The 13,640-nt window shown below is 46.9% G+C and overlaps 1 protein-coding gene across 2 annotated transcripts in view; it reads left to right on the forward strand.

Annotated features, from left to right (window-relative positions):
* Nucleotides 1–13,640, forward strand: part of PLXNC1 (plexin C1) — a 145,224-nt gene that overhangs the window by 31,390 nt on the left and 100,194 nt on the right. For both annotated transcript variants that reach the window (XM_081311525.1, XM_081311524.1), the window contains exon 4: nucleotides 3,241–3,341. In XM_081311525.1, the coding sequence (XP_081167651.1) occupies nucleotides 3,241–3,341 (101 nt within the window). The remainder of the gene's footprint in view (nucleotides 1–3,240; nucleotides 3,342–13,640) is intronic.

The following is a 13,640-nucleotide window of genomic DNA, read 5'->3' on the forward strand; positions in this document are numbered from 1 at the left end:
AGAATAGAATAAAGTGTGCTAATGAAGTGTGTTTGTAATTGAACGAGATTTTTAATTTCCCTTATTCTGTATATGAAGAATCTAACACTTGTAGGGGTTAAATAATTAGCTCAAGGATATGTTTATGTTAGTCTTTTATGGGGCTAGAATTCAAACTCTGCCTTGTTCCTAAAGCCCATGATAAAAGAGGTCAAATTCCAAGTCTGTGGTTCTGACATGGTGTTTTCAACCTATGGCCTTTTGAAAAGTACAGAGAAGATCAAGGAGACTTAAATAATTGCCTAATGGTTATAGCTGATGAACTCAACACACCCCCATTTTCCATTTTGTTTTCTTTCGATCATTTTAGGGAGACAGAGGTCTACACCTACCTTTTGAAGTCACAGTAGGTGCACCAGCACTTCAATAGTTTCTGGTATTCTTCAAAATGACCTATTGTTCTTTGCACGTGGAAAGTCGTGTTGTCAAAATGGCCACATGGAGACAGCCACATTTCAAACTCCAGAGCCAGTCCCATTGGGTGTATTCATAAATGCAACTAACCACATTGCAAACCAGCTCTTCACTACCGTCTTCTGTGGCAGCTTGTGCCACCCACCATTCAAACACCTCTTTCTATGCTTCTTCCTGGGGATCCCATATCTGAAAGATTTTTTTGTCTATTCAACAAACTGTGTATATTAAGTAACCATTTCCATTCCTGGGCTTTATTTATCCAGGGCATCTCAAAACTGCCAGCCAGAGAACTCGCTGTGCCACCACCCAGAGCTGATAAAATTCCAACCCCCGAAGCAAAGACATCAGAGTTCTGGCTTAGTCCGTGTGTGTTTTTCCATTTAGCTTTTTGAAATATTGCAGATGACTCATAAATCCCCACTGCCACCCTCATGGACAGTAACAGAACCCCAGGACTCAGGATTCTAGATGCCACCAGTAGTTGACAGGGCCTCACTTTCTAGAAGGTAAAGAGTTCTAGATTCTGGTCACTTCAAGCCTTAAGTCCTGGCGAGTTTTCATCTGTGCATCCAAACTGATGATTCCAATGTTCTTCATTTAGGGTTACTGCTTGAGGTCTTAATGATTGACTCCGGTTGAGCAAATGTAACCCCTAGAGAGACAGAACCCAAGCAATGTCCTTTTCTAGACTTTCAGGAATACAGCTAAATCAATAAGCCATGGTAATCCATAAAGTGGTATAATATATGTCCATTAAACACAATCCAGTGGAGATACACGCATTGATGTGGAGTAGTCACTAATAGAGTGTTGCTAAGTTAGAGAGCAGGTACAATACAATATTTACAGTGTACAGTCTTTTACATAGAGCTTTATTTGTGTACTGAAATGCACTGGGTGGTCATTCTCAAAGAACATTCTGGAGGTTCATATTCCACTGAATGTTCTGAGTGGAAGTGGTCCTGTGATCAGCTGTCACTCACTCTCCTGTACCCCCATGGTGCTCAGCATAGTTAAGGATCTCAGAAGCCTGTGCTAAGGAAACCTATTTAACTTTTTAGTCTATGTCTTCGAATTTGTTGATAGAACCCTTTTTTACATAATATCCATAGCCAATATTTATGATGCATTTTATTTAATATCACCAGACAGTGTCTATGGTAACCTCACAAAGTAGGTTGTACCATCGCCATTTTACAGATGAGGAAGCAAGGTTGGAGCAGTTACATGACACTTATTAGAGCCCCTCAGAATTAAAAGATGTTTTGTGAGCGACAAGGAAATATCTGTATTCTGGTTCATTCTGGCTCAGACATGGTGGGCTGCATCTGTCAGCCGGGTGGAACACCAGGAAATGGAAGGGTGTAGCTGTCCTCTAAGAAGTCACCCTACTACTGAGAGAGCCTCCTCAGGATATTCCGTTTCCCTTGTGAACCCCTTCTAGAACTCTTCATTTCTCTAATCTTGGGTAGTTACTTATGAGTTCAGCATGGACAGCCTCCTAGCATAATGAGTTCCACAAGTTTCCTTACTACTTACTTTAGTATTTGACTTCAAAAATATGCCATGGGACGTTTAGGTGCTCAGAGCCTCTGACAAGGTATCTCAGCTGCCTAGGTCTGCCCAGTATAGGCCACTCTGAGGGCACCTGTGTCCTGACAACAGGAGACACAGCTTTAAGAGCAGGGAAGTACTTTGAATACTTCCCTCTTTCTTTTATTTTCACCCCTAGTGGAGAGGGTGGCAGCTGAGGTGATGGAGCTATCCATGTCAGGGAGGAGGGAGGCCTGATCTTGACCTCCACGTTTCCATATCCAGTACCAACATCATGCTGATCCTCTGGGGCAGAGCCAGTTGCTGTTCCCAAATGCTCATTTCCAAAATGCCACCAATCACACACTGACTGTTCCTGAATGAAAACCAGGTGATCTGATTCCGTTATTCCTGTGGAAATCATCATTAGCCCATCAGGAACCCAGACACAGGCCAGGTTCACTTGGAAGAGCTCAACACAAATTCCTAGGCTCCATCCTCAGACATGGTGAGAATCTCAGTGGCAGGGAAGTCTGGGAATTAGTCATCCCTCCGTGTCTTCCAGGGATTTGTTCTAGGAACCGTCTGGGATACCAAAATTCACGACTACTCAAGTCCGTTGTATAGAACTTGCATATAACCTGCGCACATTCTTCCATATACTTTATCATCTTTAGATTGCTTACAATGCCTAATATAATGTCAATCTTATGCAAATAGATATTATACTGTATTATTTAGTGAATAATTATGAGAAAAATTGTACTGAACACATACAGACACATTTGGGGGGAAAAGGTGGAACTGGAGATTGAACCTGGGGGTGCTTAACCACTGAGCCACATCCCCAGCCCTTTTTAAACATTTTTTGTTTGTTTGTTTTGAGACAGTTTCTAAGTTGCTTAGGGCTGCTTGGATTACAGGCACGTGCCACCACGCCCCATTCAGACACATTTTTTTTTTCCATATATTTCCAATCTGAGAATCATGGATGAGGAATCTGCAGATGCAGAGGGCTCACTGTACATACTTTCAAAAGCTCCCCAGGTGATTTTTACACAACTGCATCCTATCCTAGAACTTGAGACCTGTCGCCTGATACCATTGTGGAGACATTCAGAGTTCAAGTTGATAAATACACTCTTGTAGCTTTCATCAGATAAGGTGTTATAGGGTTGGGGTTTCTTTCTTTTTTTTGGGGGGGGGTGTTGCTTATAATTCCATCTGAACCACTGTCATCTTTATTTTTAGGTGAGGAGAATTCGTGTTGCAAACTGCAGTAAACATAAATCCTGTTCAGAGTGCTTAACAGCAGCAGACCCCCACTGCGGTTGGTGCCATTTGCTACAAAGGTATTTCCTGAATTCTTTCTCCCTAAGGTGCCTTTTCAAGAGTGTTATTCAGCAGGACACTTGTTGCCCTACTTTAACCATCCGTTCCGGTAACCTGGGGGGACAGATCTCTTCCAGAACTGAAATTTCATGGTGCAACCCTCATTGATCCCAGAAGATGCTTTCAGCCATGTCAGTGCTACCAAGCCATTTGCCCTGGGCCACTCCCGGCCACTGAATTGGGACGGGGGGGGGGGGGGGGCGGGGGAGGGAAGAGGGGAAGGGTGTGCAGCATCATGAGGGAGAAGCCAGAGCAGGCAGATCATCTCTTACTTTCTAGAGAGTTCCCCGAGACTCGAGGGGGGGAGAGAGAGAGAGAGAGAGAGAGAGAGAGAGAGAGAGAGAGAGAGAGAAGGTTCTCCCTTGGAGAAGATAAAAGAATAGGGATGTTTGAAAATTTTCAAATGAATCCTTATCATGTCTTGTATTCTGTGCACCCGGTGGAAGCTTTATTATTGATGGTGTTGTCTCCTCGTGCACCATACAGCCGTGGGCCTGATGTACAATCTTGGTCTCCAGGCAGAATCTGCCCAGCCTGGTCTTGAATTACGATGTACACGACCCATCTAGGCTCAGGGGCGACTTGGAGCGGCTTCCTCGCCATGGCAGTTCTTAGCGTCCCTGGGACCAGCCTGGTTGGATCCGCTGTTGCCATGGCAACCCAGTACTCTGCGCTTGCTATAGAAGCAAGAGGGAGAGAGCCTTAGCTGCAGCTCATGCAGGAAGGGGGGGGGGGAATAAAACGTATAACAGTGTCTGTCAGTTTGGTGCTTTCCGTTTTGAAAGGTGAAAAGGGATAAGAAAGAGTCAAGCAGGTGGAAAGATGCTGAGGGCTGAACAAGGGGGCAGCTGGGGAGAGAAAAGAGGCCCAGGAAGCAAATTGGGGAGATGATGGAGGAGGAAGCCAAGAGAAATGAAGGGAGAGAGGGGAAGATCATGTAAGCTAGCGGTTCAGGGAAGAAACTAAAAATATGGGGATGGAATTAATTAAGAGTTCATGGAGGAAGTCACAATCCAAGCAGCCACCAGACAAGTGACCGCCCTCCCCTTTTGCTATAGCTCCTTTACCGGGCTGTTTCTGTCAAGAGTCACTGGCAGACAAAAGAAGCAGCCCAGGAAAATTCTCATGAATAATTGTAATTGGGTAGGAACCTTTTCTTCTCATAGTTTGCCCAAGACTAGAGTTTAAGAAATTAACGGATCATGGCCAGCATTTTATCATTCCACACAAGACTGAAGCAGTCTTGCCATAATCTTTTAGATCCATTCCATTTAGGGGGCCTTTCTCTATCTGTAGAGCTCCATGCAGCAGATAATTTGGTGATGCTGGTGATGGTGGTGGGGATTAAAAAACCACATGTAGATGGTGACTATTTGTTGGACAAACTCAGGTCTGGAGCTGATGACAGGAATTTGGTAGTTGGTGGTATGAAAAATGGTAGTTACAGAAGCCTGAAGAGCAGACCCGCAAGGGAGTGTAGATTGGGGAGAGAAGTTCGAGAACTGAGAGTAGAGGTTCAGCAATGTTTAGGGGTTGGGGAGAAGAAGGGAAACAGAAAAGGAAATGAGGAGGGAGCAGACAGAAAGAGAAGAGGGAAAAATGGAAGGGAGTGGTCTCTGCAAGCCCAGGAGAAGGAGGAGGGAGCCATCTACTGTGCCAGACCCTGCCAAGAGGTCCCCGGGAGAATTGGCCCATTGTCCGTACCAGGTGATGGTTGGTGACTGTGACAGAAGTCTGTGTTTGGGGAGATACTAAAGCTATGAAAGAAAATGTGAAGAAAAGAAGGCCGAGAGCAGGGACAACTCCTTAGAGGAACTTTAGTGGGACAGGTACCAGGAAAAAAAAAATGGAAGAGAAGCTAGAGGAGATTGTGGAATTTGGAGAGTTTTAAAGATACATGAACTAAGAGTACATTTTTTGCGCTGTTGGGGGAATTCCAGTAGAATGTTGCAGGAGGGAGGAGGGAGAGATATAGAATGTTGTCTTTTCAGCAGATGACAGAAAATATGACCTCGGGTGCTGCAGGGAGGTCAGCCTCAGACAGCACCACGGACAGTTCATCCTTGGTGATGGGAGGGAAGGTGAGGAGCTGAGCCTAGGTACAGGAATGCGCAGAAGCCAGTGCATTGTCTTCACATTGCTTACGTCATCTTCAGTGACTTTAGACCAGTGATGGCAAAGTGGGGGAGGAGGCTCTGGAGGTTTGAGGAAAGAGGAAAGGGGAGTGAAACAGAAAATGGGGCAGAGAACAGAGTAGGGAAATATAGCATGGTTGCTTGGCAGCATTAGAGCCCCCTTGACATTCATTGGTGGTCTTGCCTTTGAAGTGGAGCCAGAGGCATGGGGCCAACATATGAGGGAACATGTAATGCATGGATGCTGAGGAGGGGAGATGATGGATGCACTGGGGCCAAAGGAAGTAAAAGGCATTGAGACTGTGGTTGGAGAACTAGAAATCAAGTAGGGGCTGGACAGTGAGGGGGGGCTCAAAGTTGAGGTCTTGGTGGGATGCAGTCATTGGTAATGACAAGATCTAGGAGAAGGCTGTGTCACCGAAGTAGGGTTAAAGATGAGATCATTGGCAGAGAGGGGTCAAGGATCTGAAAGGGTCACCACTAAGTGTTCTATGGATCAGTCCCCTATGTGGAAATTGCAGTCATTGGGAAGGAGGGTGGGCACCGTGTTGAAGAGAGCCAAGAGCTAAGTAGTCAAGGAATGAGGGAAGTGGCCCAGCGGGGGTGGTCTGTGGATGGGGACCACAAGGAGTGGTGCAGGGTGGAGTCTGCTGGCAGGGCTTTGAGGCTGGGGGTGGGCTAGAAAGAGAGAAGAGGTCGTGAGACTCAAGTGGGACACCCTCCACGAGGGAGAGGAAGCAGCCAGCCCCCCGAGGGGATGGGGAAGCTGGGTCCTCAGGGGAGAGCTGCTTTTGAGTAAGATCCAAAGGTGAAAGGAGCTGTCAGAGAAGAAGTTGAAGCACGTGGGCAGTTCTGGAGTTGCAGATTCTAGAAAAGACTGCTTCCTGCTGCCCCTGCCCTGTCCCAGTTCTCTCCAAGAAGAGCAGCTCTTTTAAAACCCAAGTGCCACTCCCCAGCTTAATAACCACCCCTGGCTTTGTATTTTCGGGCACAGTTCAGCTCCCTCCCTTCAGACAAGACTTCATGTGATCTGGTCTGTCACTGCTTCTCTGACCTCTCATGCCACTCCCTCCTTCTGTCACTCTACCCTGGCCACATTGACTTTCTTTTGGAACTACAAATATGCCAAGCATGTTCCTGCCCCAGAACCTTTGAACTTCCTGTTTCCTCATTCTAGAATGTTCTTCCCCCAGGTTTTGCCATGGCCGGCTCTTTTTTTGACTACCTGATCCTAGAACACACATCTGTCTTCCCCTGACTACCCAATCTTAAGTAGCCTCCCTTTACATACATTGTTTTTATTTTTTTCCATGGCCCATCACTGTGACCTTCTTTTCTTTCTTTCTCTCTCTTTCTCATTTATTTATTTGTCTTTTTGTTGATTATGGTACTGGGGATTTAAACCAAGGGTGCTATACCACTGAGCGACATCCCTAGCCCTTTTAATTTTCTTATTTTGGGACAGGGTCTCACTAAGTTGTCCAGGCTGGCCTTGAACTTGCGATCCTCCTGCATCAGCCTCCCGAATTGCTAGGATTACAGATGCTCACCACCTCACCCGACTGGCCCTATTTCTCTACCTCTCCCTTTGTTGAAAGGTATTTCTCTGCCTCTCCCTTTATGCTACATTATGTATATGTATATAATGTATATGTATACATAATACATTGTGTATATAATGTAGCATAATGTGTAATGTACCATAATGTGCTCAAAAAACATGTTAAATGAGTGAAGTAGATTGAGTGATTGATCGGTTTGAGTCAATGGCAGTTTGAGCCCTGTGCCTTAAGTATTAGAAACTATTCTGAAATCATGGAGTGATGGTGGCCCTTCACAGCCACGTCAGATCACTTGGTTCTGGCCCAAGATGAAATGAAACTAAGCCTCAGATCTGTGACTCATGTTAAGCTCCCAGTACCATTCAAACTTAGGAATTCTAAAGGGGGATGTTTTCTTATAACTGTAGAGCTGTGTTTATTTTAAATGTCACAGATTTATTTAGAAAAATAATTTATTTTCTCTGTTGAGAAGGTTGAACTTTCTTGTATACATGTCTAGAAAGTGGATGGGGGGGGGGGCAGAAAACCATCTTAACTTCCTTTTGATCCAGTGTTAAGAATAGGCACCCAGTATAAGCAAGATAAAAAGCAATTAGGTAAACAATGGGCTCTAAAAAGTCTAGTATTTTATTGTTGGAAGCTCAAATCCAACCTGTGCTGAATTTGTGTGTGTGGGTGGAAAGTGAATTTTTTGCAGGCTGAATATCTTGGGTTTGGAAGCAGTTTCTCAGTTTCTCCCATATTGCAAAGCACAGCACATGTGTTCAGTTATGGATTTCCACAAAACTGGCAATCCTGAACCAATGATCGGGTGAGGTTCCAAAAGTTCATTTGCAAGTTTGTTTGGCACGCAGAGTGCATTTTCCCATAGAAACAATGTCATAAATTAAGAATTGATTCCCAAGCCAGCCCACAAAATTAAATTTATTTAATTTCAACAAATATTTGTTGAATACTTACCAAGAGCCCAATGTGGGAAGTGAGATAGCTAGGTACTGTTGAGAGAAATCGGATGCCATTCTTGGCTTTAAGGAATTCAATTCTTGCTGGAGAGGCAGACCTGTCAATGGCCTGATTGTTCACTTAATCATATATCCAATCACGAACATTTATTAAGCAACTACAGTGTGCTAAATCCTGTGCTCAAAGCTGGAAATACAGTTCTTTCTTCTCTATATAGAGCTTGTAATCTAGTGCAGGATATAGATAAGTGTATCGGTCAGGTTTCTGCTTCAGTAATGCCATGTAACAAACAACTCCCCAAATTCTTAGTGGCTTATAAGAATGAATTTATTTACATTTCTTTTTCTTGCTCATGGGTCCACCTGTCAGCTGTGGGGAGGAACATGGGGTCTCTGTCAAGATGAAGATAGCATTCAGGTCTGCCTTGTATGTCTCTAATTCTGACCACAGAATCAGACAGCAGAAGCACAAGACACCAAGATAAAGTATCTAACCCACTCACAGCTTCTGCTAATGGCATGTTTACTGATATTCCACTGCTAAAGCAACCTCCGTAGCCAAGTCCAATATCAGTGGAGTAGGGAAATACACTGGACCGACCCTAGCAGGATATGTTGCAAAATGACCGGCAAAGGGCAGGATGGATGTGTAATCTTGATACAGGAGGGACTGAAGAATTGGGAACCATAATCCAATCCATCAGCAAGTAAAAGAGATGAATGAAACAGTATAATAAGGGCTGGTATACTAGGAAGCCTAGGATTTCATGGGGGGTGCATAAAGAACATCTAAGTTCGAAAGGTCAGGGTGGGGTCCCCCAAGGAAGGGACACCGAAGCTAGGTAATGAGGGGGCAGGGCAACTAGCTGGGAAAGTCTGGATGAAGGCCAGGAGCACCGAGAGAGCCTGCCCCAGAGCTCAGCGTGGATGAGCACACAGAACAGCAGTGGAGTGTTGGGAGATGAGTGGGCTGGTAAGTCGGGGCAGGTGAGGAAGGGTCTTGTGCATTTTGTTGGAAGGACCACGGGGAGCCTCTGCAGGGATCACTTTAGAAGAGTGAACAGATGGGCCATGTCTCAGAACCTGGGGTACAAAATGGTCTTGGATGTCACCAGGCACCGCAGATCAGTTAGCATCTGGGTGTAGTCCAGGAGGAGTCCGGGGGTCGACTTACGGTGATAGTGTGGTGGTGGGAAGAAGTGGGTGGATTCAGGAGCTATTTGGAAGACAGCGCTGATGGGACTCGGAGATTAACTGAATTCCCCCTTGAGTCTGACACTCTGAAAACAGGGCCATAAAATGAAAAATGAAATACCAAGGTGGCCACAGTTTTTCTGGAAGATGTATTCTCTCTTCCTTGATCCAAGACCTCACAAAGAAAATAAAGTGATACCCAACCACACACCCGATTCTGCCTGGGTCCCAAGCACTGGATGAGGCCCTAGGTTACAGTCTAAAGGATGGGTACCCAAGGTTGGTGGGGAGGGGCTTCTGAGAGGTGTGAGAGCTGAGTCACAGCTCTCTTACCAATTGCAGAGACCTGGGTGTGGAGCTCACAGGGGAAGGAGTGCAGGCCTCTGGCTTGTGTGACCACAGGAACAGAGATGTCGCTGACCAAGTAGGATGTAGGAAGAGTAGCCCATTTGGGATGCACAACACACGGGGCACAGATTTCCACCCTGGCAGAAGGAGCCGTACAGCAGAGCAAGTAGAGCTTGAAGAGAGCCTGTCCTCAGAGTGGAGTCTGGCCTCGGGGCCACCTGCAAGCCTCCTATGTTCTCTGTGCTGAATCTCCTCATCTATGAGGAAGGGACCCTGATAGTGTCTGCCCCAGAGGGCTGCCGAGAGGGCAAAATCAGATAGTGTGCTTGAAGTCTCAGCCACAGTGCCTGCTTCTCAGTCAGCACTAAAAGTGACATTATCTATGAGGGAAGCCACAGGAGGGCCATTAGTTGTCCCCAAGGTTGGGAAAGGCTTCAGAGAGGAGGTGGCCTTAAACATTGGGCCTTGAAGCCTGAATAGACTTTCACCAAGAGAAGAGGGCATGCTTCCATGAAGGCCCTTCAGACCGAAGAACCAGCCCAGCAAGAGGTCTGTTTAGGGAGTGGCGGGTTGGATTTTGTCCCCAGGACACAGGTTCTAGAAGGAAGGAAGGAAGGAGATGAGGCTGCTGGGTGGGACCAGGATGTGAGGGGCCCCAAGTTTAGACTTTATTAGTCTGTGCTGGAACTTATTAGTGGGTGTTAGGCAAAGAGCTGTATCTTTAAAAAAAAAATGTGTCTTCAAAATATTATCTTGGGTGGCAATGTAGAAGATGAACTGGAACCCCACCCTCGAGGGATTGCTTCCCTCCACTGAACTTTGTAAAGATTGGGTTTATCTCACATCTCTTCCTGAGTCTTCTACTGGAGGCCAATTCTCCAAATTTCATGCATCTCCCCATCTCCCAACACCACCATAGGGTTCAGCTTACTTTGGTTTTAGTCACACAGTGGATTCAAGGAAGGATCCTCTTCATAAAATGGGCCCTGTGGCCACTCTTGCCTTTATTGTCCCATCTCTCAATGCCTCACCCTGCAAAGGGTGGAGACAAAGCCTCTGGGCAGGCTAATTATGAGGTATCTAGATGCCTCCCTTGATTACTGGTATCAATTGATATTACCCGCCCCCACATACTATTCTACTACCTGTTTCCTCCATGGCGATAGTTGGAGAACCCAGGCAGCCCCTGGTAACTTTTTTGAGGTCATCAGCTACTGCTGGGCTGTGACACGTGTGAAACTGTGAAAGGGATCATTCCTCAACTGGCCTCACCACAGCCTGGGCGATCATCTCCCCGTCAGACTTGCTGAAGGGTCCAGGGTGGCAGAGGGGTTTACACAGGGGAGAGGAAATGGAGATCTGAGTGTTTCTCCGCGTTGATGGTTGCTGTGGATACATTCCAGCCCCTGGCCTTGCCCTCCTGTCTTGAGGTCTCTAAGAGATTCTCCTTCCTGGAGCCCCTCAGAGCCAATCACTAGCCGTGAGTGGACCCTCCCCACAGGGCTGCCGTTGCCCTAAAACTTGACCATGACTCTCCATGGTGCACGGTGCTTGTGGGTTTTTTAAATTTTGTTTGTTTTGTTTTTGTTTTGGTACTAGGAATGGAACTCAACTCCGGGGCACTCTGAGCCACATTCCCAGCCCTATTTTGTATTTTATTTAGAGACAGAGTCTCACTGAGTTGCTTAGTGCCTTGCTTTTGCTGAGGCTGGCTTTGAACGCGTGATCCTCCTGCCTCAGGCTCTGGAGCCACTGGGATCCCAGGCGTGTGCCACCGAGCCTGGCCGGTTTTGTTCTTCTGAAGCCCTAGTGAGTCTGTTCTGCCATTGTGAAAGGTGGGCTGTGGGCCACAGAGAGGACTGCTGGGGGGTCCTCCATAAAAAAAGGCTTGCAGGTAGCCCATCATGCTTCAGAGGGCAGTTGCAGTGCCCCCAACACCGAGGGCCTGCCTTGAGCACAGGCCGTCTGTGGGACTCCACCCTGCTCATGCATCTGGTACCCTTAGGGCCCCTGAAGCCAGCACCGTTGCCTTTGGGCTTTGTAGGTAGTAAACAGGCTCAGGCTGAGCTTGGTTCCCTTCTGCTGCTGTAATGGATCACTACCTACTTGGTGACTTCAATGGTGTGGATCTCTTGCCTTGAACTTCTAGAGGTCACAAGTCTGAAAGGGACTTCACTGGACTAAAGCCAAGGACTGTGTTTCTTCTGGAGGCTGTGGAAAGAACCCGTGTCCTTGCCTTTTCCAGTTTCTGGGAGCCAGCTGCACTCCTTGGCTCTGAGGCGCTTCCTGCGTCTTCCAAGCATCTGCAGATCCCTCCTGGCCTGGACCATCCGCCCTCACATCTTCTCTGACTCACTCTCCTTCCTCCTCTTATAAGGATCCTTGTGATTTTGGGCCACAGAGATAACCCAAAATTCCCACTGTCAGTTGCCAAATGCCTTTCCCACATAAGGTAGCATGGCCCCAGGGCCCAGGGATTAGGATGGGGATGTCTTTGGGGGTCATTATTCACCTACCAGAGGTAGGAACAAGTGGTGGAACTAGGATTCAAGTCTGGGCCTAGCTCCAATTCCCAGTGTAAGAAAGGGAAGAAGCAGCAAGAAAGACATTATCCTTCACAGCAGTTGGAGAGAGGAGAGAGCCTGGAGCAAAAGGCCCAAATGGACCTTTCATGATTAGTGACAGACCTAAAAGAGTGAAATTCAGGGCCTCCTTGGTTGCAGAGGCCTCTATTCCTTGGAGCTTTAAGCATCTGTACATTCACTTAACAGATTTTATTGAACACCTAGGATAGGTCAGACTGTGTCCTGCACACTAAGATTCTGAGCACCCACAGTGAACAACACAGACCAAAATTCACTGTGGTCAGTCTTATGAGGTGTCTTGGCTCCCTGGGGTTGCCAAAACAAGTTGTCACGGAGTTGGTGGCTTGAAACAACACAAAGTTATCTCTAACAGTTCTGGAGGCCAAAAGTCTGAAATCCACAGGGCCAAGGAGGGTCCAGGGGAGGATCTGTCCTCACCTCTCCCAGCTTCCTGTGGCTCCTGGTGTTGCTTGGCCATAGCAGGATGACTCCATCTCTGCCTTGGTCTCATGACCTTATCCCCTGTGAAGGTCCAGATCTTTCTCTCCTTTCTTAGAAAGGTGGCCGTCATTGTGCGCCCAAAGTCATCTTGAGGTCCTTTACTAATTATATCTACAAAAGACCCTGTTTCCAAATAAGGTGACATTCTGCGATCCTGAGTGGGCATTTATTTGGGATGATGGGCACTGCAAAAATCAATAAAGAACATATCAGATGACAGTCGGTGCTAATGAAGGCAACAGAGCCAAGAAAGAGAACAGGCAGCACTGGCTGGAGCCGGGCGGGCAACGATTTTACACAAAGGGCTTAGGGAGGCCTGATGGGGAAGGGGACATCTGAGCCAAGACCTGAAGGAGCACATTCCTTCCACTGTGGAGCTCTTCCACTTGAAAGGTGGCAGCAATATTCAGCTGAGTGGCCAGGAGGGTAGTTGGGGACGGAAGGTCATCCTGTGTACCTCTGTTCCTCCTTTCTCTCCAGTCTGGGATGTGTCCTTGTGCAGATCTTGAAGTCTGTGCAGTGACACTTCTTTATGGTCCAGTGCAGCTCTAATGACAGTGATAATAATAATGATGGGATTTGGGGACAGCCCCTCCTTCTTGTATGAGGACCCCATTGTGCCAACTAATTGTGTAGAAGCAACTAGGACAACTGTCTGTGGGGGTGGAAGCAGTGGGGAGCAAAGAGGAGCATGTTATTCCGGCCTTGGGGCACTACTGAATTACCCTGGCACAGGCTGAACCCATGCATCGCGAATGCTGCGATGAGTTTGGGGGAACTTCTAGCACTGGGGTCAACCTAGGTCCCCCCAGGTCTTCATTAACCATTAGAGATGGCTGGGATGTATCCTACTTATTGCAAAGTAGGCATCCAAAAGGGAATGTCTGACACGGGGAGAACGCTTACCTTGTTCCAAAGCCAGTTTGGCTCTTTTGCTGTTGTCCTTTGGTAGAACTGGCAACGGAGGTCCTC

This window comes from Spermophilus citellus, assembly GCF_964194105.1.
Source record: "Spermophilus citellus genome assembly, chromosome: 10".
Classification (NCBI taxonomy): Eukaryota; Metazoa; Chordata; class Mammalia; order Rodentia; family Sciuridae; genus Spermophilus; species Spermophilus citellus.